Source organism: Saccopteryx leptura, chromosome 5, assembly GCF_036850995.1.
Source record: "Saccopteryx leptura isolate mSacLep1 chromosome 5, mSacLep1_pri_phased_curated, whole genome shotgun sequence".
NCBI lineage: Eukaryota > Metazoa > Chordata > Mammalia > Chiroptera > Emballonuridae > Saccopteryx > Saccopteryx leptura.
In genome coordinates, this window is record NC_089507.1 from 70,181,825 (window position 1) to 70,209,755 (window position 27,931).

General features: G+C 38.6%; 2 protein-coding genes across 4 annotated transcripts in view; one reads left to right on the top strand and one right to left on the bottom strand.

Moving 5' to 3' along the window:
* HERC3 (HECT and RLD domain containing E3 ubiquitin protein ligase 3) overlaps positions 1-27,931 on the top strand; it is an 809,237-nt gene that overhangs the window by 259,186 nt on the left and 522,120 nt on the right. The window lies entirely within an intron of this gene.
* On the bottom strand, positions 38-27,591 carry PPM1K (protein phosphatase, Mg2+/Mn2+ dependent 1K). Of its 3 annotated transcripts, none has more exons than XM_066386385.1 (7): positions 27,206-27,591; positions 17,708-18,226; positions 16,709-16,809; positions 9,444-9,609; positions 8,737-8,881; positions 7,636-7,770; positions 38-4,752 (listed from the first exon to the last, which is right to left on the bottom strand). In XM_066386385.1, the coding sequence occupies exons 2-7, from the start codon at positions 18,145-18,147 to the stop codon at positions 4,621-4,623; spliced, it is 1,119 nt and encodes a 372-aa protein (XP_066242482.1). In that variant the 5' UTR covers positions 18,148-18,226; positions 27,206-27,591; the 3' UTR covers positions 38-4,620. The 3 variants fall into 3 exon arrangements, with proteins under 3 accessions (XP_066242482.1, XP_066242481.1, XP_066242483.1); XM_066386384.1 differs by lacking the exon at positions 27,206-27,591 and adding an exon at positions 25,310-25,475; XM_066386386.1 differs by lacking the exon at positions 27,206-27,591 and adding an exon at positions 24,602-24,731.

Below are 27,931 nucleotides of genomic sequence, written 5' to 3' on the forward strand. Positions count from 1 at the left end.
TGTTGGTAAGTCTGGATGCAAAATAAACACAGTTGGATTAAGTGTTTAATGCATGTACTTTATTAAAATGGTGTTTTGTACATTGAGATATGATGTTAGTCTGTTCAGTTATTCAATACATACATTTAAAACAAACAATGATCAAAGCAGCAATCAAATCAGCTCGCTATATAGGAAGTGCTATAAACCCAAGTAGTACTTTGGTAAATTATAAAACAAATGTGTACCAGAGCACTTTGGCAGAAATTACCTTAATTTTGGATATACCAAGCTGCTACATTATGTACTGGAAGCCAACGGCAGATGAGTCATTTTTGAAGGTGGAAAAACGACATGATTTCACAGCTCAGAACACTCAATATGACTGACCATCAATGGACCATTTCAACAATCTAACAACCTATGACAGTTGCAAGAGTCAAGTATTATCATTCTAGATACCAAATGCAACAGGTAGGTCATCACAATTTGGCCTTTTATTTATGCTTAAATCATCCAGATAAGTGAACCTAATAAATAAAATGTATCCCAACCAAAAATGTCTTATCACTCTTCAGACATGTGAAAAATTGAGGTGCTAGGCCCTGGCCAGTTGGCCCAGTGGATAGAGTGTTGGCCTGGTGTGCAGATGTCCTGGGTTCGATCCCTGGTCAGAGCACACATGAGAAGCGGCCATCTGCTTCTCTCCCCCTTCCTCTCCCCCTTCTCTCTTTTCCCCTCTCACAGCCAGTGCCTCAATTGGTTCAAGCATTGGCCCCGGGAACTTAGGATAGCTCAGTTGGTTCCAGCATGTCAGCCTCAGGTGCTAAAAATAGCTCAGTTGATTTCAGCATTGGCCCCAGACAGGGGTCATTATTTTACTGTCATGTTACCCTGGAATTAAGTCCATTCTTAGAAAGGAAACTAAACGTCCTGTCTAATATTTAAGAGTTAGCATAGGTCTATTTATTCTCTGCCAAGATTCTAAAAAAAAAAAAATCAAATTCCACTTTGAAAAAATACTTTCTATTTAGATTATATGCTAGCAATCCTTCAAACTAAGAAATCTTTTTTAAGCTCTGGCCAGTTGTTTCAGTGGTAGAGCATCAGCCTGGCGTGCAGGAGTCCCGGGTTCGATTCCCGGCCAGGGCACACAGGAGAAGCGCCCATTTGCTTCTCCACCCTTCCCCCTCTCCTTCCTCTCTGTCTCTCTCTTCCCCTCCCGCAGCAGAGGCTCCATTGGAGCAAAGATGGCCCTGGCGCTGGGGATGGCTCTGTGGCCTCTGCCCCAGGCGCTGGAATGGCTCTGGATGCAACAGAGCAATGCCCCAGAGGGGCAGAGCATCGCCCACTGGTGGGCATGCCGGGTGGATCCTGGTCGGGTGCATGCAGGAGTCTGTCTGACTGCCTTCCCGTTTCCAGCTTCGGAAAAATGCAAAAAAAAAAAAAAAAAATCTTTTTTAAAAAAAGATGGGAATTTGAGAAAAGTTCACATCATAGAGTACAGAGATTCAAAACTGATCCCTTCAAACTATATTTTTCCAGGAAAAATGTGCATTAGATTTTGAAGCACTTAAACACAAAGATCTGAACAAATTAACAGCTCATGGAAAGCATGACAGCATTTACTTTTGAATGTATAAGGTAGTTAACTCATGAAAAATTATAATTTCAAGATAATTTTGGCCTGACCAGGCAGTGGCACAATGGATAGAGCATCAACCTGGGATGCTGAGGACCCAGGTTTAAAACCCCGAGGTCACCGGCTTGAGCGCAGACTCATCCAGCTTGAGCATGGGGTCACCAGCTTAAGCATGGGATCATAGACATGACCCCATGGTCGCTGGCTTGAGCCCAAAGGTTGTGGCCTGAAGCCCAAGGTTGCTGGCTTGAGCACAGGGTCACAGGCTCAAACTCCTGTCAAGGCACATATGAGAAAGCAATCAATGAACAATTAAAGTGCTACAATGACGAGTTGATGCTTTCATCTCTTTCCCTTTTTGTCTGTCCCTGACTGTCCCTGTCCCTATCCCCTACTCCACTAAAAAGTTTTAAAAAAAAAAGAGTGAAAATTTTGCCAAATAAACATTGGCAAATAAAGTTTGGCAACACATTTTAGAAAGATGACTTATATACTACATATAAATGAAAGACAAACAAATACAATTGATTTCAATTTAATTACATTAATATAATTTATACCATAACCTAAACCCACACAGTGATAGCCACATGGCAAATTTAGTTACAACTAAAAAAAAGAAAAAAACAAAAAACTTATAAAAGTCCTTTTATTCACTACCATTTGCATAATTCTCAATAGTAGACTTAGAAGCCTGATATGTGCATGCTTATCTTTTATGGATCATAGTAATCTGCAAATTATTCTTCATCACTGTGGTTTGAAAAACAAACACAAGTATGTTTTATACCTTAGTCAAAGTTAACTGGTGACAGGTTTTAAAAGCTTTTGAAGTGAAGCAGAGCAAAGATCAATACCTACACACCCTACAAATTTCTCTTTGTCAAACCTGGCAATCCACCTCAATGCATCAGTGACTGTTAGACCTCTGAACTTGATAACATCACTCCCACCCTTAGTTTTTAAAGTAAAAGGGGGATAGCAAAGTGAAGAATTCAAAACAAAATAAAACTTACATTTTTAAATATCATTTTGTGCTTCAGAGTTTTTGTTTCCTTGTTAGTGTGGAAATCCTTCATATTCCAAAATGTAGCTTCCGTGTTTATGTTCCAGAACCTGACTCAGAAAGAGCGTTTTCCAGCTTTCCTGCCTTTGCACCCTCACTTCTCAGACAAGTAGGAGACTATATTCTACCCTGTCATATTCTTCTTTCTTTTAACAAGATTTCTTTTTAAAAATTGTAGCATTACTTTACTGTTTTCTTCCCAAAAAGCAACTCCTGATTAATATAAGCTGGAAAACTCCAGATTTATTTTCTTCCATTCTCAAAAAGCTGAGAAAACGTGAGCATAAATCTTGGGCCCTTTTCTAACAAACCTTTAAATAAAACTTAAGAAAAAAAGTCAACCCTGAAAACTGAGAGTTTAAGATATATACTATACCAAATTTATCTTTTCAGTTTTTCTTTTTTTGTTTGTTTATTGTTTTATAGGGTTCAAAACAAAAGAGAATTAGTTGAAGGTGTGATCAGAAAAAAAGCGGGTGTTTTATTTTTGTTTCTACAATAAAACTCCATGTCATTCATAACACCCAATATTTTTCTAATGTTTTATTTTATATGCAAATTACCATGTGACAATATAACTTTAACATGCTGGTTTTGTTCCTAGGTCTTCCTGAGTTACCCACCATAAACTATCTCCTACAGACATTTTTAACGTTTCTTCATCTGCTAATAACCATCAGTTCTCCACTGTAAAACTGCCCTCCGTTTGTCAAGAGTCCCTAGGTATAAACATATCAATAATTTAAAGCTAACTATTAAAGGAGTTATGCAGGATTGTTCCCTTTAAATTGTATGTTACTCCAAAATATACATATGTACATACACTCACATATAACAAATTTACACTGTCTGCAGAAATAAGCTGCAGGTATAATTCCAAACACACATTTGGAGATTCACATTTTAAAAGCAAGCTTACATGCAAATAAAGGAGTATAGTTTTATACTCCTAAAGTACATAGCAAGCTGAAATATAGACTGTTTTGATGTTTTAGATTTATCTTTCTTATGAGGCTTAGAAATAAGCAAAAAGGAGACATAAACCTCAAGCTATACCTAGCAGTATCAGTCAATCTGGTATTATTAGTGGCAAATTATCCAACTTGCTTACTCTATACAAAAAGTGATATAAATACACTATATACAAAAGTTAGAGACAACAAATGAAACTTCGTACAAGATACTTGATACCACTGATACTTAACTTTGTATAGCTTTGACCAAAGGACTCAGCCTGTGCATTCTTTTCTGATATGAAGAAATAGTCACATCTCCACCGTATTCTTAGCTACTGAATAGGAATGAATTGGGGGAGAGGGGGAACCTGGTGACACAGTTGAAATATACAAGTACACTATTTATAAATAGGTATATACTTTAGCAGTCCTAATAGCTGAATTAATTCCTTTTTCAATGTTATATTTACCAATTAAATGGACTAGAATACAAAATATAGTAACAGGGAACTCATTTTCACACCAACTGCTTGGTACAGTTATTAAAAATTAAAACACTTGCTGATGACACATTGAGTAGCTGTCAAAATACAGACTACTTTTAAAGAACCTGAAGACAAGAACCTGTTCAAATGGATACACAAAAGTAATCAAAAGAAATTAATAGCTGCCTAAGAGTTTTTAAAATTAGAAATTCAATACTCAGCAAGTTTATCAAAACCACTTTTCATAGGCTCACTTAGAGACTCACAGTAGCTGAATTACACATACAGTTAAAGTGAGTATGTACAGGTGAACATAAAATGATGGGTATTTCTGAAAAACGACTATGGAAATGGTCACTAAGTTTACACTGGCTTGTGTACTGATCTAGTGAGTCACAGGGTCACTCTGGTACAGAAGACTTTTTGATCCAATCAGTTTCTTGATATAATTAGTGAAAGTCTGTTGCACAGAAACTCATTCCCAGCAAGCAGTCAGGCCCATCGTCCACTGGAGGCAAAGCTTCTGCTGAAGGAGAAGTTGATTTCGGAGTTCTTGTATTTTCCCCAAGCACCAAAAGGTACTACTATTATAGTACTGTTATCTTCAGCACCAAATTGTATTGCCTGCAAGGTTTGGCAGGAAGAAAGAGAAAAACACGGAAATCAGAGTCTGTACAAAGAGAAGTCATCCTTCCTCTGGAAAGTCAAACTCATTTAACACAGTTACTAACCCAATTATGTCACAGCACAGTGGTTTGTGATTCTTTCACCATGTATCAATGCTCAGTCTACTCTATTGCACATAGAATAATACAAGAGTAAAACAACCATATTAACTATATTCTACCACAGCAATTTTGGCAATAGAAACACTCACTGGTGGGCTAAAGTATAAGATACGCAGCTCCTGAAGAAGAAAATAGCTATAAAGTATTTAGCATAGGGACTAACACAAGGTAAAGATTCACAAGATATTAGTCCCTACCTAGCAATTCTGCTTCTAGTAATTTAGCCTAAAGAAATTATAACCTAAGGAAGTGAATGTGTATAAAGATATAACTATCAGAAAGTTTATTACACTCCCCACAAAATGGAAAAGTGGCATATATTTCCTACAGGAGAAGTATAAATCAATTTCAGGAACTACTTCAAGCAGCCAATGAGAGAGTTAGCATTGTAAGAAGTACTTGGGATTATATTTAATAGCAAATGTATTTCAAAAGACCTCCCAGCTTGGGGAGGTTGAATACACAATATGGTATAGAGAATATGCGTTGTAGAACTGAGCACCTAAAACCTATATAATTTTGTTAACCAACGTCACCACAATAAATTCAATTACAAAAAAATATTATCTCACAGCCTCAGACTGAAACTGTAAAGGAAAGGGTTGATCAAAATATCTGATAAAAAAAACTTCAAAAAATAAAAAAGTTTTTACAAATAACTTGAAAGAAAGAAAAAATTTGCGATATCAAAGTACTAATATAATTAATATAAAGCAAGTCCTTACAATAGCCACGAAAAAGACAAACATGCCTATAAGATAATGAAAAAAATAAGCTGTATACAGATGCGATATATAAGCTATAAAATATGCTAGGACATGTAAATTGCAATCATATTTCTAGAGGGCAATTTGACAAACATTAAAAGCTTTAGAATACTGAGTGTTCTTTTACCTAGGAATTTTATTTTTAAGACTTTAACATAAGAAAACAATACCTGAAGAAGATAGATATGCACAAATAGATAAAAGAAATGTTTATTATAGTGTTCCCCTATCATAGGGGAAAGTGAATATAAACTAACTTTGCTGACTGGGGAACTGTTAAATGAATATGGTATACAAATATAATGGAATGCTATGCAGTCATAAATATCATAGCCCTCATGAATGAGAACACATTATCTCAAGATAAGAAGTTGAAATTAGGAGAGAAGTGATTATCAGTGGAACTGAGCCCATTTCCTTAATCTCGTGAGCACACAGAGTAAGCAGGTGAATAATAAGTATTTATTGAGTGCCTACATTGTACCAACATTCATGATATATCAATGGGCCATGCTTACTCATTTATTTTCAAGAATATAATGGTTTTTAAGTAATGTCTTATGTCTAATTGCAAATATTAGTACTTAAAAGTTTGGGCCATGCTGCTCTGCCTGTGGAGTGACCTCCTCTCTGTCCCGCTGCTCCGCTAATAAACTCTCTTTCACCCTAAACTCTAAAAAGAAAAGTTTGGACCCAGTTTAGCTCCAGAATTGAAAATGTAAAAATCAGGAAATGCAAAAATAGTTATTGAATTAAACCATGCCTCTAAAGATCAGTGATGGCTCTAACTTAAAAAGCTGTCTATCCAAACAGAGTATTAACTGACACATGGAAATTTTATATTTTCTCTACTGGGTATCATCCAGCTTTCCACATGTCAGCTCTGACTGGCACAGTAACATACAACATATCCATACACCTTTCTGTATTTGTTTATTTCACACACCCATTCTCAGAAACCAGAAGATGATGTGCTATAGTGTTCCTGTATTGGATGATTACTTGGAGCATCTAGTTTAATAAACAAGTGGTTAGACTTGGCAAATTAGCTGTCAGTTTGAAGCCCAAAAGACAACAAATATTCTCCAGCTTAATTGTTTTGTGATCTTGAGTAAGTTACTTAACTTCTCAGCCTTTGTGCCTCACCCATGAAAAAGGGACAATACTAGTTCCAACTACAGAGGGTTATTGTGATGATTATATGAGTCAAATATATATCAACAGAAGAATATCTGACAACCTAGCTGGTTGTCTCTGCGGTAGAGAGTCGGCCTAACATGTGGAAGTCCCAGGTTTGATTCCCAGTCAGGACACATAGAAGAAGTGACCATCTGCTTCTCTACCCCTCCCCCTCCCCTTTCTCTCTCTCTTTCTTTCTCTCTCTCTCACTCCTGCAGCCACGGCTCGAATGGTTCAAGCAAGTTGGCTCCAGGTGCTGAGGATGGCACCATGTCCTTGCTAGGTGCTAAAATAGCTCGGTTGCCAAGCAACAGAGCAGCAGCCCCAGATGGGCAGAGCATCCCCTAGTAGGGAGCTTGCCAGGTGGATCCCAGTAAGGGTGCATGCAGAAGTCTGTCTCTCTGCCTCCCTGCCTCTCACTTAATAAAAATAAAAAATAAAAAGGAAGAGCATCTGACACATAGTAAGAGATAATATTTACCATTGCTGTTACTATTATTTCAAGGTGTGTACAAAACCAAAAAATAAACATAGCACATTTTCTTGGCATACTAATTTTACTTGACTACTTGGGGGAATTGTTAAAATTGTTTAAACTGGAAATATTATGTACTCAAGTGTAAAATTCATTATAATACTAGAGCTAAAAAACAAGATTTTAAAGAAATCAAGCCTGTGGTGGCCCCTCCCGGCTGTGCCAAAACCTGCACCTGCATTTGTCCTTCTCTCCTCCCCACTTTGGAACTTTTCTAGCAGAAGCTCTGCTGTGTCACCTGTTCAGTCACTGCATGAGCTGCTTCACTGGGATCATGGCACTGATTGACAAAGTCACAAATCTCTCGACTATTCACTATGAAGTTAATTCCATCTGTAGTGAGGACCAGGAAGCTGTCGTCAGCATGATGTATCTACAATCAGAACCAAATTCACAGGGTTATACACTACACTCGGCCTTAGAATAATCTTCATAATTCTAAGGTTTTATCTGTTTGTTTACAGCTTGTAGGCAAACAGAGTGAAAATGGAAGGCCTGTATTTAGGGCCAAAGTAACATTTAGCATCAACCACCAAGGGCAAACCTAACATTTACAAAGTAACACCGCAAAGAAAGTAGCCAGATGGCCCAATGCCAGAAGCTGCAAGAGGAAAGCACTTGTTCCGAGCCAGGCTTCCTGAGTTTGAAACCTGCCTTTATTTTTCGGCGCGGCAAACATAGAAGTTGAGCTCTATATGCTCTAGATTAGTTTTCTCTGGAACATGGGGTAGTAATAGCTATTTTGAACAGAGCCTGGCACATAATAAACCCTATATAAGTATTTGTTAGATAAAATGGATACAAGTGAGCTATCTATAAGACCTGAAATCATTCTGCTAATTAACAAATGTTTGCTACCAGCGTCGGAAGTCTACTCTACACTGTGCCACATTCTAAAGTAGGACAGTTGCAGAGAAACATGTTGGCTCAAAACTGGGTATGTGTTTGGGGACGTGTAGGGTAATGTGGACATTAATTAGTAGCATGCAAAGGATGTTATTTCACAGAAATAGAGCCCAGGCAATTATTTAGCTGGGTGGAAAAGGGAAGTCAGGGGCAGCTTCCAAGGGGAGGTGATGCGAAATGATCAGGTGCAGGCGAGGAAGGGCAGGAGAGCCATTCCACCAGGAGAATTCCTCAGTGGGGTCAAACAAAAACCAAACACGTCCTCATAGAGTAGGCCTGGAAGGCAGTATCTTATTTTCTCTGAGAAGTTGGTCTATCCTTCCCTTAATTACTCCTTTTTAACAGTCATTTTGGCTACATGTAAGGCTTCCAAGAAAGCTTATAGCTGGAGTTACACCTGCATGTGTATCAAGTGTTTACAAGTCTCTCTTACCTTAATCCGCTTTGTTTCAGGTTCTGCTATCACACCACTGCTCTTAAGATCCAAATCTCCAAGACTCCTCGTCATCGCAAGTCTGCCATTCACATGAGGCTGTCCCAAACTATTCCAAGCTACAAAACCACCATACTTCTTGATCCTGGTCGAGAAAAAATTAAGACCAGAAAACCAGGCATGGTTAAACTTAAGCATGAAATCAGTTTAAAATGCAAGATTTCACTTCGATGAAGTAGATATAAAAAAAAATCTTGGCCCTGGCCGGTTGGCTCAGTGGTAGAGCGTCGGCCTGGCATGCAGAAGTCCCGGGTTCGATTCCCGGCCAGGGCACACAGGAGAACCGCCCATCTGCTTCTCCACCCCTCCCCCTCTCCTTCCTCTCTGTCTCTCTCTTCCCCTCCCACAGCCGAGGCTCCATTGGAGCAAAGACGGCCCGGGTGCTGGGGATGGCTCCTTGGCCTCTGCCCCAGGCACTAGAGTGGCTCTGGTCGCAGCAGAGCAATGCCCCGGAGGGGCAGAGCATCGCCCCCTGGTGGGCAGAGCGTTGCCCCCTGGTGGGTGTGCCGGGTGGATCCCGGTTGGGCGCATGCGGGAATCTGTCTGACTGTCTCTCCCCGTTTCCAGCTTCAGAAATATACAAAAAAACAAACAAACAAACAAAAAATAAAAAACAAAAAAAAATCTTCATCAGTTGGAGGTGGTACCTTTCTTTTTCATCTTTTCTTTCTGGAGTATGGTCAATGGTCAGCTTGACGGGTTTTCCTTTTCTACACAAAATAGCCTGGCTATCTCCAACACTGGCTATAACCAGTTCAATACCATCTCTCAACAGGGCTACTGTTGCAGTAGTCCCAGATGTCAGAGCGGATGCTGTAAACATTATGAAAAAGAGTACAAGTTATTGACAGTCAAATAACTGGAGATGGAATTTTCATTACAAAATAAAACACAGGCATGTTAAACTAATGCTGAAATGTCTCGTTTTAATTTAACTAGAGCTATGCAAATAAAATGCAAATAAACTATGTAAGTAAAAGCATGCAGAGAGAAGAATTTGATTCAGTAACAAGGCTCCATGCAAACAGAAAAAAAACTGCTATCCTAATTTGGAAAAGAATACATCACTGTCCCCCAGATGGCCTCTATTTATAACAAGTAGAGCTGACATGAACTTATAATAATTATTATGACACCTTTTTGTGGTATCAGGTATCAGAATTAAAAATATTGCATTTTAATTAGATTGGCTAATAAGTCAGGGTGACTTAGGCCTCCTGAGCCCATTCAGGCAAGTCAACTTTTCTATAATCTACGGACTCCGGTTTTTCTCTTTCATTTCTTACTCCTATCCTGTGAAAGTCTTATCAGTTAATAGGCTACGCAAAATATGCCAAGGGCATTTCATTTGCTCTTCAAGAGCTATATTTTATATTCTTACCTTCTACAAACAACTGTTTCAATTTTACAAACGTTCGTCCAAAAAAAAAACTCCTAAAATGGTTAAAGGCTCACATTCTTTTCTGTTTATCTTTGTGGTTACCCAGACATGAAACAGAGTTACTGCCATCATTTTATGAGGAGAAAAATGAGGGGAGTAAGAGACTGAAACTCATTCTGGTTTCCCGTAAGCTTGGTGTAGTTAACACTCCTAGCTCCAGAAGGATCTACTACAATCGGTCTTTGTCCAGATGCAGGACACGACAACCAAGTGCCACTACTGTGGTCATGCTGAGCCCAGAGCATTCCAAGATATTAATTTTCTCTGACCAAGAACAAAATTAAATGTTACTTGGCTTGAGATCACCCCTATTTCCTCCATCCAATCCGAACTGCAGCTTTTCATCTTCCTCTGAAATTTTCTAACAGTTCTTTACTACTTGTTTAAAAAAATTTAAGGTGCATGAGCCTTGCCAAAGAGAGAATACTGTGAAATTATGGGCTAAAAAGTAAAGCAAATTGGAAGAAATTGAAAAAAAAAAACTTACTTAAAGCAGGTATTGTTTTCTGTAACATGGTTAGAGCGTCTAAATAAAATATTCAGATGATGAGAAGATGATTTTGACTTCAAAGGTAGATTTAGGAAAAATGAAGTGCTATTGATTTTCACTGATTGGGGCTCAATGTTGCCCTTTTTTTATTTTTAAAAGACAATTTTAAAAACTTTACCAATAATGCATTTTGGAAAGATATATATATATATCTTTATATATATATATATATATTCCAATCAGTATACTATTAAAATGCCTGCTTTAATCAAAAAAGCAAAAGGGAAAAATGAATAAACTCTACTTAATCTTTTATATTCATGATGAATTTACTTTATTGAGAAATAGCATTGATAATTCTACTATCTTCCCATTTGTCTCTTGATTTTGGAACTGTGGTACTAAAGCAATAATATCTTGGCAATGCTGGAATATATTTGTCACTGTATAGCATAAGTATTTTAGCATAAGTTTCAGCAATGTTTATATTACAAATGTTAACTTGAGTTTTCCAAAACACTATTCAATGAAATCTTGACAGTTAAACCTCTGTAATATTTTCAAACATTTGGAAGAGCCAAGCAAGCGGATACAGGCATTTATTTAGATGCTACCTATCCAGAGATTGGCATTGCTCTCCTTTGTTTAAACTGTCAGCAGCAGCTTTTTAAAAAGTGCCTTTAAATTAGCTACATCAAAAGAGTTCACATTTCAAAAATGATCATTTCAAGTTTAGCTGTTCAAGATTATAATTCATGGCTCTGCCACCTAGAAATTTGAAAGAGCTTACATTTTTACCAACCCAGCTTCACAGTTCCAAAATCATAGAATTTAAGGGAAAGTTTTCAAAATTAACTGTGGATTCTGGTTTGCTAAGCATCTAAGAATATAACTATTAAATCAATATTTATTTTTCATTTAACATTTAACATACAAGTAAAAATTCTCACTTTTTTCCCTAACAGCAAAACTATAAAACTAAGACATCTTTCAGTAAGTTCTTAACACTCACTGGACATTTTCTACTGCAAGTCATCTCAACTAACGGGACAAAGAGGATGTGGGAACCTTCCAGTAGTCCAGGCTAGGAACCGCTGGACTCCTTCACCTGGGGCAAAATTAAGCAGATCTCTCTTTCCACTGAAGCCCAGCATCTAGTGTCCACGGGCTCCAGGTCTAGAGCTGCTGACCAGGCACAGTTCTCTGCCACAAATAACACGCACAGAGGCAAATAGGAAATTCACCCAGGAATTGTGCTCAAACATTACAAACCTGCAACACAGGGGAGGGCAAAGAAAGGGCTGCAAAATAAGGGGAAGGGTTTTTATTTGGGTGGAAATTTCACTTGCAAATTACATAATATTCCAGGAGATGCCAAATCAAAGATTCCAAAACTCAATTTGCCCAAGTTGATGGTATGTTGTAGTCAAGTCTATTTTCCCATTACAAGGTATGCTTCTTAGTTTTGTGGCTTTCCAAGGTAGGAAAAACCATATACCAATGTATGTGTACCAAAAACACACATGTGGTGACACAGACATGCATCTACATATTGATATATACACTCTCACACAATATACAGTCCTGAAGACTAAAGCAGTGAGTGCTTTATCAAGTTGAAAAAGAACGCACTGTATATTTGTTTGGTAGCAATATCAAATAGTTCCAATACCAGAAAGGAAACTTAAAGGTATAGCACTGAATATTGGTTATAGTTGGAGAGTAGGTGAACTACAATATACCACCAAATTACTGAGTTTGAAATATATACCAGGAGGAATCAAAGCACCTCCTCTACCAGAAGCAAGGAGTAACACACTTGTTAATGTTGCTCATTGCAGGGATTTAGTATGTAAAAGTCATATTTTCAGTAGAATGATTAATTGTTTAAATAAAGGCCAGTGAATCTCTTGAGTTCTAATGCATGTTTATAATTTTGTATATTTCATAAAGTGGGTGTTTCTGCAGCTCTCTCTTTCCCCCAGTGTTGCAGGTCGACATATCAAAACAAAAATGATCAAGATTTTTAAAGGCAACAGAAAGAGGAAAAGCTGTACTTTTCAAGGAAAAACTCCCACCTCCCCCTGGTAATTATTCAATTGTGTAAACAGCCATATGTATAAACCAATACAATATTTATTAAAAATGGGTGTTCCAAAGATACATAACTTATGAACACCAAAATCAAAGTAGTGAGCTGAGAACAGGAACAGCACAATGAACTATCTCTCAATGCCATCCCTTTCTTTCTCGTTGGCTTCCCCCAGCATAAAAAGAGTACCCAAAAATGTTGCGTTTCTAACACTGGTCATGTTGTAGTTTAATTCTTCTTTAAAGAGATCACAAAACATGAAGAGCAGGAAGTTTCTGATGAGACTCACAATGCTGTCACCATCTCCAACTCTGAACGTCAGAGCAAATCTTCTCATTTTTATCCATTTGTCTCTTGAGAAGTTTTGTTGCTTTCAAACCTTAAGCAATCTAGAAACACTTTGAAGAGTTTATAGTATATAGGATTATAATCTAAGTTTTCTTCCATCTGGTTTAAGTGACAATCTGTTCATAAGCAATAGACTAATGGGATCATTTGAATTTACTGGCTGGTTAATTGTAAAAATAAACATGACTGGAATAAGTTGAACATAAAAATTTTCAAAGATAGTGATTAAATTAGCTATTTGTAAATAAGGGTAAACTCAAAATTCATCAACAAATTGATAAAAATAGCAAGCAATTTCTTAGGGGCAAGACTTTTGCCATTTCTTCCTAAGTGGCATTCTGATTTTATTCTCCTCTAAGGACCCCCAGTTTAAACTGAAATAGAAAATATTTTAAATGCTAATGAGATAATTTGAAGTACTTTATGCAGATGTAACAGTTTTGGACTAAAGTCTTGATGAGTATGTTTTATTTTTGCTTTATTATTTTCACTTTCTCTTAAGAAAGCTAATACAGTATAACTGAGGGGCACTGCTCCTATTTATACCTGAAATTCCTCTCTATCAGTGATTCATTCCTATGGTTTAACCAATCTTTTTTCAGGTTTCCCTAATAGTTTCAATTTACTCACGAGTGATAACTCATTAAAAGACATACATTATACTGATAATTTTGTTCAATCAGCTATAGGATAATCAAGGAATAAATGATAACAACTTTGGTGAAAATGAGTAGAAGTGGAGATCAGTTCAGTCCAATTGAGTACCTTCCAGATTCTATGCAGGGTGCTGAACAATGGAGATTCAAAATGAAGTAAGCATGGTCCCTACCCTGCAAGCTACTCACAGGAAGTGTTCTGGGGGAAAAATGGGTCTGATGCTAAAAGAAAAGGTGAAAGAAACTGGAGAGGGCAAACAGAAATTACTTTACAATTTTATTTAACTAACACTAGTCCTACTCATATGTATGCTAGAAAGAATATTATCCACTCTTACAGACTGCTTTAAGAAACTACAACAATTTTTTAATTTAAATAATAACTTTGAAATCTAAGATGGTCTAAGTTTTTTTAATCCACAAGTTTAAAAGTTAAACAACATAAAGCATTCTATTTTTTTTTTTACTAAAAGCATTCTATTTGTAGTGGCTTTAATATTTTTTATAAAATAGGCCCCAATATCTAAAGGCAATTTTTGCCATCTAAAGCTGTAGCAACTTATTAAGCATTTTAAAGTTGTTCTCAAAATATTTATTTAAAAAACATACAGACTCAATGATCTGTAAGAATACAAAATAAGATTTAAGAACAGCAATGTCATAAAAGACTTTACTTCTTTTAATAATACACTAAGCATCGTTTGTCTTGCTCCATTATACTTGCATTAAATGAAAAATAAATTTCACAATCTTATGAAAGTTCTGATAATTATCTCAAAGCATGTGACAGAAGAACTTCAATAAATACATTTTAATTTCATTATTAGAAATGGATCACATGTGTTATAATTAATTTCTTTGAACAACCTCTTTTTACATGAGAAGGACATCTTTAAGTAAGTTTCTATTAAGGTCAGGAAGTTAAGTAAATTCTCTCCCTAAATTCAAAATGTCTTTTAGTTATAATTTATTATTAATAAATGATAGGGGTACTCTATTTAACACTGAATCTATTGTTGCTTTAAGCATATTTTTTTTCCCTTCCTTTCCAAGTGAGAGAAGGAGAGATAGAAGAGACAGACTCCCACATGCTCCCTGACCAAGATCCACCCGGCAACCCCAGTCTGGGGCAGATGCTCTGCCCACCTGGGGCCATGCTCACAGGGAGCGGTTTTTAGCCCCTGAGGCGGAGGCCCCATGGAGCCATCCTCAGCCAGGGCCTATGTGCTCCAGCCAGTGGACACTACCACTGAGCTGAGCCAATGGGCCAGGGCCTGCTTTAAGCATCTTGGTTGATGAGATCCTTCATGAAAGGGCTAACCACAGTCATAAAGGGTTTATGTTTTGTATTACTGGCCACATTCCCATGATGAATGCTACATCCTCTTCGGAAAACCTTGCCCAGTAAGTAAATTCTACTTGTTTATAGAACAGCTAGGGCACACCACTAAACTACAGCTGATAATCACCACGGTATGAGATCAGCCATCCTGATTATGGAGGAAATAAGCACTCCAATATGGATACCAATATAGTCAGTTATAAAAATAAAATGATCAGAAAGTGTTCTAATGTCTTCTTCTCCTTCATATATTTTATCCACCATGAGTAAGAGACAAATTTTATGTGAGATAAATTTTATGCCTAAAATTTATCCTCTTTCCTCTTTATTTATGAAAAGTAAATTTAAACTTCTACTTTTCATAAGGTGAGGGGGCCAGCTGGAAGGAAGAAAAGTCCAAAGGAATGAAGGAGAAAATGGGCCTGCATCATCTACAAACGAGAAAAGGGATCCCTGAGCAAAGGGATAGACTCTAACGCTTCTCCGAGGAGTGTAAAGAGGAGGTAAAACTTTTTAACGAGTCAACCTAATCCTCATCTTTAAATACGCCCATGAGAGAGGCCACAGTGGGTGCCAGGGAAACCCCAGCAACTGCCCTTTACCTCTCCTCTTTGAGTTTCAGTTCCTCATCGGGGAATTGGGGAGAATTCTATCCCTAGTCACTCCAACTGAAAACTGAAAATGACATTTCTGTAGTGCACTTTGACCTCCTTTAAACAAGAGGATGAACCAAACATAAATTAATATTATTGCATGATTCACTTCCATTCTATATGCATACATTTATATGGTTGCAACAGAAGTTTTCAAGATTAACTTTATAAGCAAAATATATAGGGACCAGCTAACCAGAAAACGTTAATTACATTTTCCTGAAATGGCTTTGACAAATCTAGTCAAAATAAGCAATATTTTACTTCCAAGATTTAAGGACAAACAGTACACAAGATCTGTAATTCACCTTGTGTCTAACAAATAAAAACAAAATGTCACTACAACAGGAAAGCTGCAAGACCAGCTTTTTTACGAAGTAGGAAAAAAATTCTTCATTCTGATTATACAAAGTAGTGTATATTAGTCATTATCCTTTCTGATCTAGGACCAATTGGCAATTTTCTCCTTGCCTGACAATTACTGGGTAGACAAGATTACCATGCAGTATATTTTAGTATTTGATCATAAGATTTTTCTAAAGAAACAAAAATAATGATACTCCTAGTATGAATATCTTGTCCATAAAATGTGCAATTGAATAGATTAAAACATTTTTTAATCTTTTTAAAATTGAATTCAATATCAAAACCATTTTGGAGCTTCAATTTCTGAAAATTTCTCCAATATATTTCACTTAAAAGTGAGATACTAACATACCATTTGGATTCCAAACAGTATTTAAAGTGGTTCTTTATATAAAAGCATTTTCCATATAAACATTCCTACAAAATAAACTTACACTAAAATTCCCACCCTCAGAGAACTTAAATTGTTTCTAGTTTATTCAGACAGTCCCCTAGATGCTAAGGAATGTGATTGTTTTACTTACCATCGGCAGACAGGTGGGCATGACTCGCAAAGGCTTTATCTATTTCTAGAAAAGCCAAGGTCAACAAAGTTTCCAAGTTCTTCTCCTTAGGAAGCAAATCCCTTTGTGAGGAGGGAAAAAAAAGAGCCCCAAAAAATCATTTTATAATAGGTGTCTCCTCTTCCTCCCATCTGCCCTCCTCCAGGTCATGCTAGCTAGCAGTCACTCCATACAATGGACCGCCACTGCTTGCCTTTCAGGTGCTGTTAAGTGTCTACTGAGTGAGAGGTATAGTGGTAAGCCTCTAAAGACACTAAAATAAAAGTCCAAGTTCCCATAGTTAAACAATTAATCCTCACTACCACAACCCTGACAGGTTGAGAGCTGCGTATTAAAGTAAGCCACTGAGTTCTTCTGTGGAATAGGGTGAAACATGCTTAAATCAACTAATAAACAGTCTGAACAATTATACACAAGAAGGTAAGAAATAGTCATGGCCATAACTCTGTCACATGTTCTCCCTTCTTTTAATGTTAGCAGTAGTGTGATCCTCAAAAACACATTATGATAATTACGTTAAATAACCTATGTAAAGAGCTTCATTCCTTAGAGGGCCCTTTCCATCCCTCAGAGGTAGAAGTAATTCACTCTTTCCTTATCCCTGCCCCCTCTGCCTACAATAGCCTTCCATTTTGTTGAATTTCTATTTGCTAGATGGGACGCTAGATTCAGGAATTGTTTAATCAAGCACATTAGATGTTTAAAATTTGCTCAATTGAATTTTTGTTATTTAACATGATCAATGCTCCACCAGGAGAGCTGTTAAGACATATTTTTCTGAAATGGTAATAATCATCAGTAATAAATGGCATGCGTAAGCTACTGCTTGTTCATAAAACAATCATCACAAAACCACTTAACTAACTACATTAAGACTGAACATCTCAGACAAAAGGTGAAAGTTTAAACATGAAGCATAAGGCACACTACAAAGTCAAGAGTGAAAGTCACTGTACGTACATGATGCATTGCTCCATGTGGGTGTGACAGAAATCAGCAGCTGCAGGTCCGCCATGTCCATCATATACCGCAAAATATAGGACCTCATCAGTCAGCTGAGCAAAGTCAAATCTGTCTTCATTCTCTTTCCGTTTGCCAATCTGTGAGGCGCAACCCACGTTTTCCAAGCTGATTTTGGGTATTGGCTTGCCATATTTAATACTGGGTGGCAGAAGAATTGGCTCATCGATGCGGTTATCCCAGATCCCAAAATTATCCCAGGTGGCTGGACGCCCACTACCATCGGGGTCAAACCGAGAACACCTGGGCTCTGAAGTAGAGCTGTGGCATGTGGGTGTCACCCGCCTGTCATCCTGCAGCAGGCGGGAGCTTAGCAGCACTCTCCTTCTCACCTGGTTCCCACCACTTCTAACCAAAGTAATTAAGGCAGCTGTTGACATAACTCAAATCCAAAGGGTTCAGTAATCAGGGAAAGACCAATGGAACAAAAATGGAATGTCTTCAATAAAAATGATGAAACTGAAGAGAAAGAAAAAGAGAAAAAGAATGAGACTCCATTAGTAATCCTGAATATAACTATTATATTATTAGAGATCACCAAAAATGATGGTATTAAAGAATGTGGCACCTAACAGACAACTTCTAAGAATAGTGGATCATTTGTGATCTACTATTTATCCCATTCAGAGTTTAAATTCTATAAAAATTTGGCAATGTGCACATATCCCATGGAATCAAGCTTTCACCTACAATCACTTTGGGATCTTGGTAATATGCAGATTCTGTCTGAGTGGGGCCTGAGATTCAACATTTCTAGCCAGTTCCTTGGTGATGCCCACCTGGTCCAGCAGGCTGGCTTTGAGTAGCAAGAACATAGAATATAGGTATAAATAAATAGTCTTCCCTTTATTAATTCCATTGCTCTGAAGAAAAGGAGCAAATATTACTAATAAAGTATCTTACAAGAGAGAAATAAGAGAAGATAAAATAACTGGTTAATAGAATGTTTATGATAGTTCTGAACCCAGCGTGCCCAGCAAAGAACACCTAGGATCTAGGCTTCATTTTGCATCAGTATTTTTCCACTTACTAAGCTTTACATTTGTACATGGATTCATGCAAACACTCCCAGAGGCACAGGATAAGTCAGTTCTGATGTTTCCCCTTGCGGTAGACAAGCATGGGGAAGGTGTGTGATCTCAGGAATTGAGTGGCACTGCATTTCTGGCAAGAAACCCCGAGGTATGAGCGACTGACCTATGTATTTACATGAACAGTTGCAGCTCTCCTCTCCCACAACCTCAGAGCCCACCCACACTCACTGCCTACAAGTGCAGCAGGAGATAGCACCAGAAACTGAACCACATTTCTTTGAAATGATTATTCTGCACCCCTACATCTGGATTCTGCCCCAGAGTTAAATCCTAAAACTTCCCTGGGTGTGGTGAGGGGGAATTCCTACACCCTAGCAGGAAGGGCTGTTTCTGGTAATTTTCCATACAAATAAGGTTCTATTCAGAAATTCATCTCCATGGTACTTTGTTCTGTTATTTTATGAATTAAAAACCAACTTGATCCCTGGAAGTATAGCTCAGTTGGTTAGAGCATCATCCCCATACATCAAGGTTGTGGGTTTGATCCACAGTCAACCAATGATGCGTAAAAAAAGTGGAACAACAAATAAATCTTTCTCTCTCTCATCAACAAATAAAAAATTTTAAATAAACTTTATTTTAAAAAGAAAACAACTTGGAAACATAGCATAGAGTTAAGATTTGATAATGCCAGACGAGGGTAGATGTTATGTTTGTATGTTATGTTATGTTATGTTATTATGATTAAATTATTTCACGATAAAAAATGAGCTTGAAAAAATAGATCCCCCCAAAAGACACAAACATACACATATACTCACACACACACAGCCCAGTTTGAGTGAATCCATAAGAAAATGTGTTACAAATTTCAAACACTCATTTTCAAATAAATTTTTGAAAATCAGTATAGCTATGTATAGGAAGGGCCATTACTCCCTTCAGTGAGTAAAGCAATAAAAGGAAATAATGAGGTTCTGAAGAACACCCCTAGGTATTTAAGCAATGAAAGACATGAGCCCTACCTTCATAGTATTTAAAATAAAGATGCCCTCCTCCAAACAATGAATGTTATAAAAGACAGGAAGCCATTCCTTCTTGGCCTTTTAGCTGATATCACATATAAAAGACTAAAATTCACTTCTTTTTTTAAAAAAAATTATTTTATTTTTTTATTAAGTGAGAGGTAGCAGAGATACAGACTCCAGCATGCACTCTGACTAGGATCCACCGACAGGCACCCTACTGGGGAATGCTCTGCCCATCTGGGGCTGTTGATCTGTTGTTGCTCAGCAACCGAGCTGTTAGCCTCCCAGGGAGGCCTTGGTGCCATCCTCAGCACCCAGGGCCAACTTGCTTGAATGAGATATGGTTGCAGGAGGGAGGGAAGAGAGAGAGAGAGAGAGAGAGAGAGAGAGAGAAGAAGAAGAAGAAGGAGGAGGAGGAGGAGGAGGAGGAGGAGGAGGAGGAGGAGGAGGAGGAAGGGGAAGGGCAGAGAAGCAGATGGTCACTTCTCCTGTGTGCCCTGACCAAAATCGAACCTGGAACTTCCACACGCCAGGCCAACACTCTACTACTGCTGAGCCAAAAGACCAAGGCTCACTTCTTTTATAACAGTTGGGGGTGGAGAGGGGACATCATCTCTGCTTATCAAATATCTAAGAGAACTAACACATTCCATTACAAAAAAGAAGTGTTTATTTCTTTGCTTCTGATTGAAGGTTATATTTTCTTTAGCAACAATAACTGTCAAATAAAGGTAATGTGGAAAAGTGTCAACCTATAATGCAATCTAGAAAGTAAAAGAACTAACTTAATTTTATTTTTTGAGAGAGAGAGGAAAGAGAAACATCAGTTTGTTTTTCCACTTAGGTGTGCAATAATTGCTTGCTTTGCATTCGTGCCCTCACTGGGGCTGGAACTGGTGACTTTGGGGTGGAGCCAGTATCCTTGGGATTCAGCCAGGGATCCCGGGATCCAGCTGGTGAACCTGGGATGGAACTGGGAACTTCAACGCTCCTGGACAATGTTCTATTATTCACTGTGCCACCGCCAGGGCTAAGTACTAATTCTTGATGGAGATAATTCACAAAGTAGCTTTACACCATATGGAAAAAGTAAAAACTTTAAATGTGCATTGATTAGAAAACTCATTCATATTTGCAGGGTGCACCAGAAATTAGCAAAGTACTCTTTCGGCTTTAGTCTGAAAGCGTAAATGCCAATATTCAACCTTAGGCTATTTTGCAGTCATGTACCTACTTTAAACAAGAGGTCTAAATTACAAACAATAAATATTGAATCAAGTTTTTCTCCAGTTTTCATAGGATACTCTTGTCCCTTCCCCCTTTCTCTCCTCCAAATATAAAAAAAATAAAACAAAACAGTTGCCATCTCAGCAGGAAACAAATATCTACTGGAAACATTATTAAAGAATGAAACAAAATGCTGGTTGTGCTGTTTCTTTGAGCCCACATGCACTAAAATCAATCATCAACATTCCTCACTTATTATCTGCACAATCATTTCAGAAAGTAAGAAGAAGAGTCAGAGAAACATTATCTTTAAGGCCTATTATTGGCACTGATGAAATGTGAGGCAGATATATAGCTAGTTTTCAGAACTAGGTCAGCATCAATTATGCAAACAGGAAACTTAGTCTAAGAAGAGGTTGTATCTTCCTTTCCATAGTAACTAAATCATACTAATCTCTCCGATATTCCCAAGGAAACAATTCAAAGAGGACCTGTGTTCCCAAGCTAAATGAACTTTGAACTAACCCTGCACATCAAGAAAGGTTTCCTCCACTGCTTCAAACTAAGAATCAGCTAACATGGGCCTCAGCTCTCCAGATGCCCACAGAAATGCACCAACTAGCAGGCAAGAGAATGGAAAGTATGATGCAAAAAGCACACAAAAGACTAAACAAAATAATAAAGCAATCAATGTTCTTTACAAAGAAAAAGTGGAGAGCAAATTGACAAACACCTAAGAAATAGTTTTATTATTTGTCAGTTCAGCAATTCTAAATTGCCATGCATTTATCATCCTGCTAACTAAAAACGTTATTCAGGAATTCATTATGTCAATCTCTCAATTGAAAATCAAGGCTAGTTTATTTTTATAAACCATTTTAACATTTATATCCAATTTTTGAAAGTCAAAGTAATCTAAAATGGTCAAAGGGCAGAAGAAATTCTTTTAAAAGCCATCTAAAACCACAAAAAAATGTCACAGCAAAAGTTAAATGGACAAAGCATAAGAAAACATTGTGCTGTACAACCTATTCTGGTAGCAAAAATAAATTTTAAGAACTATGCTAACCAGCCCTGGCCAGTTGGCTCAGCGGTAGAGCGTCAGCCTGGCGTGTGGGGGACCCAGGTTCGATTCCCGGCCAGGGCACACAGGAGAAGCGCCCATTTGCTTCTCCACCCTCCCCCTTCTTCCTCTCTGTCTCTCTCTTCCCCTTCCGAAGCCAAGGCTCCATTGGAGCAAAGATGGCCCAGGCGCTGGGGATGGCTCCTTGGCCTCTGCCCCAGGTGCTAGAGTGGCTCTGGTCGCTGCAGAGCGATGCCCCAGAGGGGCAGAGCATCGCCCCCTCATGGGCAGAGCGTCGCCCCTGGTGGGCGTGCCGGGTGGATCCTGGTCGGGCACATGCGGGAGTCTGTCTGACTGTCTCTCCCCGTTTCCAGCTTCAGAAAAAAAAAAAAAAAAAAGAACTATGCTAACCAAGAAAAGAAAGATAAATAACTTAATTGGAATTCTAGTTACATAACTGATGTTATTTATAAGTAACCTAAACTGTATTGATTGCCATATACCAAAAGAAGGAAAAAATGGGCAATCTTCTACTTACCAAACTATTTTCCACATTCCTGTTTATTTCCTGATCAAAACAAAAATGTATGGCTCACAAATTTACTTTAATCACATGAATTTTTTAAAAATTGAGCTACACAAAAAAGCCCTATATATTCTACATATTATCAATAAACTAAAATCACTTTCCTTTTGCATCATTTTCATATTGATTTGTGTGACCAGGCCTGCTCCATCTTCCTCCTCCTCAAATCTTTAACTAACTAATCTGATATACTGAAGTTCTGACACAAACTCTTGACTAATGAAAAGAATTGGCCCCTGGTTTAACAATCCTGACTACTGGGGATGGGGGTGAGGCGGGGGTTCTCAGCAGAGGGTTAAATAGAAGTACTGTAGGCTGTGAGAGGCATAAAAATTCTACATAAGATTGCTAGTGAAAACCCACATCCTGAAACTAGGATATCTCAGGTGAAAAGCATCAGGAAGGGGGAAAAATATATTTGGTTTGTAGTAAGCTTCTGAATTTCATACTTGATTTAAAAACAAAGGGGAGGGGCATGAATAAAAGCCACACATGCAGCTATAAGACAGCTATGCCAATTTCACACTTCATTTTACTCCAATTTTGTAATCCTTCAATGGTTTAAACACCTCAGAGCTGTCCAAGTTTATTTTTGGAGAAGGGAGGCACTCACTGTCTCTGACAGGAGAAAATGTACTTGAAATTTGCATTAAACAGTTCTTGACTGCTGAATGCAGGTCAAAAAGGGCGGTTTATGTGTCACTTTAAATCCATGCCAAAATTATTCAGGAGTTCTAAGAGTTAGTACTACTGAAGCCTTCTAGACTTAGCCCTCCAGCAAAAATGTTTCTAAGTATTCATATGTGCTCATTATAAAGTGGTACTCAGGTAACTTTACATTAATAACTTCCATAATGAAGACACAAAGTAATTTTTAATATTCTTAAGCCAAATATTTATTGACTTTTTAAAAATAACCAATGTATACCAATAAATTCAAATGGTGTGGACTGCTCCAGAATGTATTTCAGAAAATTTGGACTTTAATATCAGCTTTATCAGTACAGTACCCTGGCTATGAGGAAGGGAAAGATAATCTACAAGCTTACACAAAGGAAAAACAGCAAAAACCCCAGGTGACACAGACCACTTAGGTTTGATGGGAACATGTGGTTAGATGAATAGAGAAAAGAACATGGGAGCAGTGAAAAGTATCATTATTCTAATTCCACAGATATCTCTTGAAACATTTTAGTTAATGTGGATACAACGCACAGACTATTTCAAACCTGTACATTTATACTCCCCTGGAGAATTTTTGTTTAGATTTTATTCTACATCACCAGCACCTACCTCTTCCTTCTTCGTTGCTCTTCTCTAAGAATCCAGCCACGTCTGTGTTAGTGGTCAATAGAGAGCGACTTAAGGTTGCCAAATAGAAGGAGGAGGAGAAGAAGCAAGAATCTCAGTACTCAAAATTTTTACCTAAGATATTTTACTAGGGAGTTGCATCAGTTCCTTTACTACAGTACAACGACAACATTGCTGGGTTGTTTGTTTGTTTTTTTCAGGGCAGTTATAACCTGTCACTTTAGTCGCTTATTCTAAAAACACACAAATAACCTCATTCTTTCCACCGCACTGAATGAGGATGAAAAGGACTAAAAGGCCTTATCGACATTTACAGTCTAAAGTTCAAAAAAACTAATGGAGCATCAGAATTCAGAAAACAGCCAAATTCCCCGGCTAGTTTCACATAGTCTCGTCTTTGTCACCTCTTGTGAAATCTCTAATCTACAGAAATCGGCAGCTAAAAAAATTAAAAAAAAAAAACCTCGCCAGCCACAAGACCTTGAGATTGCAATGTTCTTCTGGCAAAGCAAAATCCACGTCTTCACATCAACACCAACTATATGGCTCTGCATCCTTCTCCCTTCTGAAGCCCTAAAAACTCACCCCTGCACGGTTCAGGATCATGGGCTCGCCTCGCTGGCCGTGACAGAATAGTGTCCAGTGTGATAGACCGCAGGAAGCACACCCTCCCGCCTGTGAAGCACTGAAGATGGCTGGGTTTCCACCTAGCACCTTCCGCTGCTGTCCGCCTCCCAACCACCTTCTCCACCTGCAGAGGCCAGGTGTGGTCCACGTCTGCCCCCCTCCCTGCCCCCGACGCCGCAGCGGCGGCACGCGGCGCGGACTCCTGCAGCACCCTGGCGACATGGGGCCTTGTTAAAGGGAAACGCGTGCGGGCAGACCTAGCTAGCCTCTCTTCCACCGTCCTTAGGTGGCCCCCTCCTCCCTCTGACTCGGCCCACCACACTTGCTCGGCTGGCGCCTCCAACCTGTGGTCAAATTCAAGACAGAGCGCGCGAGGTCTCAACAGGAAACGGCTGCTGCCCACAGTGCAGCGAGTGGGCCCTCCCGGGACCTGCTGCTCGCGACCTCGAAAGGATAAGAAAGCGGCGCAGAAAATGCAGACGCTGGCCGCTGGCCGTGGGGATCGGAGTGAGGGGAACCTAAATCTACGTGTTCTCTGACCTCCTGGGGATCCCTGCCTCATTAACTCTCCATTCCGCGGTCCCGGAGCGGTGGGATGACACCCCACCTACAAATAATTTTATAAAAGGTTCACAAATAAATGAAGTGCACTCTCTAGGCTCTTACCTCGTGATGGTTATATGCCTGGAAAATTTTTAATTAGCTAACAACAGAGGTCGGGGGAGGGGTTTTCTTTGTCGGTAAATAAAATTGCCTTCTCCGACGTTTCTGATCTCTGGAACAAGCAGAACAGCCACTGACTCGTCTGCTGGAAATGCTCGAGAATTTGTCGCCCGCATTGGGCCAGATGGGTGGGGTCGGATGACTGTTCCCTCTGACTGACAGCAGCTGCCGCCAATCCACGCTTGGAAAGGCGGCGTGCCTGTTGCCCGGCACACCAATCACAGATTCCAACGGGAACGAGCCTCCACGCAACTACAATAGAACTTGGCTGCCCTCTAAGCAGTGCGCGGAGCGACGTCGACTAGGGCCAGTAGCGGCTCAGCTCGCAATGACATACCGTACTTCAAGGCCTTGGCGTGCCAGCCAATAAGGAGACGCCTCGGTGTTGGGCGTGGTCGGCAGTCATTACCGAGCAGGAGTTAACTAATAGGGCCGTGGGGGTGTCGCTTGGGGCAAGGGGGCGGTAGTTGTGACAGCTAGGAAAACGAAATGCTAACACTTTGCCTGGGCAACAGTGCCTGAAAGGCATCTGTTTTGTTGTTATTCTTTGAAAACAGTGCAGCGTATTTGTCACTGAACAGGCATCTTGTGATCCCTTGGGACGGGCGACTCACTCATCCGAAAAGTATTCAATATTATCTAGGATCTTTTGCAGGCTGGGCACTGGAAAGACACTCGTGACTCAAAATAGACGTGATAGCTGCCTTCATAGAAAAACAAGTGAACAAGCAAACAAAATAACAAATGTCAAGGAAGGAAACGGACAAGGTGTGGATAAAGAGAATAATAAGAGGTTGGCATTACAGAGGGAGGGTTGTGATAAGTTTGTAAGATAACATTTAAACGGAGATGGAAAGAGTAAGTAAGAATCAGCCCTGAAACCAGGAAAGTGATGATTGTTCTGGGCAGAGGGAACAGCAGAGCGAAGGTCTTGAGGTGGAACAACTTGACATTTTGGAAGAACAGAAAGAAGGCCAGTGTGGCTTCAGTATAGAGTTAGGGGGAGAGCATGACATGAGGTCGTCAGAAGCCAGACCACGTAGCCAAGTCGTGGAGTGTGCATTAGTTTTAAAGGTAATGGAATTCTACTGAGGCATATTAAGGAAAGGAGGAAAAGAATCTGGTTCAGACTTTAAGTCTCTTTTGTTAATGTGCTGAGAACAGGTAGAGTAGGCTATTGGGAGACTGGGTAAGAGACTATATTAGATGAGATGTAAAGACCTAGCTTAAACTAGGATTCTATCACTGGAGGTAGAGAAAAGTAAAGTGATTCAAGATTTTAAAGATAAATTATTAGCTTGTTTTGACATGTTGGGTATCTTGATTCCCAGAAAACTGTTTTGAATCCAGTTCATTGAATACTCTGGAGAGTGATTCTCAAATTAATGGCTCACAAATTCTAGTAATGATATTTGAGGATTATTACATTGTGTTGAAATTCACTTTTTATAGGCCTTCTGGAATTTTATTTATCTATTTAACTTTTTATCGACATGTTTTATATGTGTGTATACATATACAGAAAAGTACGCATGTCTCAAGTGTATACAGCTCAATAAATATTACACAATTTGAACACACCACTGTATCTATCTCCCAGAACAAGAAACCAAACATTATCAACATCCAGGGACTCCATCATACTTCCTTTCAGTCAGTGGTGGGATTCAAATAATTTAACAACCTGTTCTCTGCCCTAATGACCATTTTAAGCATAAAAAAATACCAAAATATGTTTATTATTTCATGCATTTAATACTTAAATAGGAACAATAAAAGAAGTACACAAAACTAGATTATAAGAACTTTAGAATCTTACTTAAAAATATTAAATAATACCTGACAAAAAACAGTAAAACTGTTAAGATATTTTCATACAGCTTCTTGATTGGCATCCTCACTTTCAATTTTCTTTGCTTTTATCTGAGCATCATTGGCTGTGTGATTTATTGTTAACCATCTTTTCACTGTAGGTAGGAGTAGATCCCATTCCTTTACCTATGGATGAAATGAACATTACTACAGGTGCTTAGAATACACTATTTCCACAGATGAAAGTTAAAAAAGGGTGAGGAATGTAAATTTGTGATTCCCACATTGGGCAGCTGCCCAGACGCGCACCTTAGAGAGAACCCTGATTACAAGTGCCGTTTTAAAACTGATTCACTAAACTCAACAAAAAATTAGGTATCAGTTCTACTGAACTGGTGCAAACTAGCTGAATCCCACAAATGCTTTTAGTCATTGCCTACCCTGGCTTTAAACAACATAGATTAGTTTTGCCTGTGTTTGTGCTTCATATATACATATAGGATCATAAAGTATACATTCTTCTGTATTTTGTTTCTTTATTCCACTTTTTACTTGTAAGATTCTTCCATATTGTTGCATATAGTTGTAGATCATTCATTTCATTCCATTCTGTGATTATACCACAATTCATGAATTCATTCCGTTGGTCATTAGGATAGTTTCAAGTTTGGAGCTGGTAGAGATAGTGCTACTATGAACATTATAGTACATGTCTTTTGGTGATGGCTTTTTCTTTTGATGGAGCATTTTGAT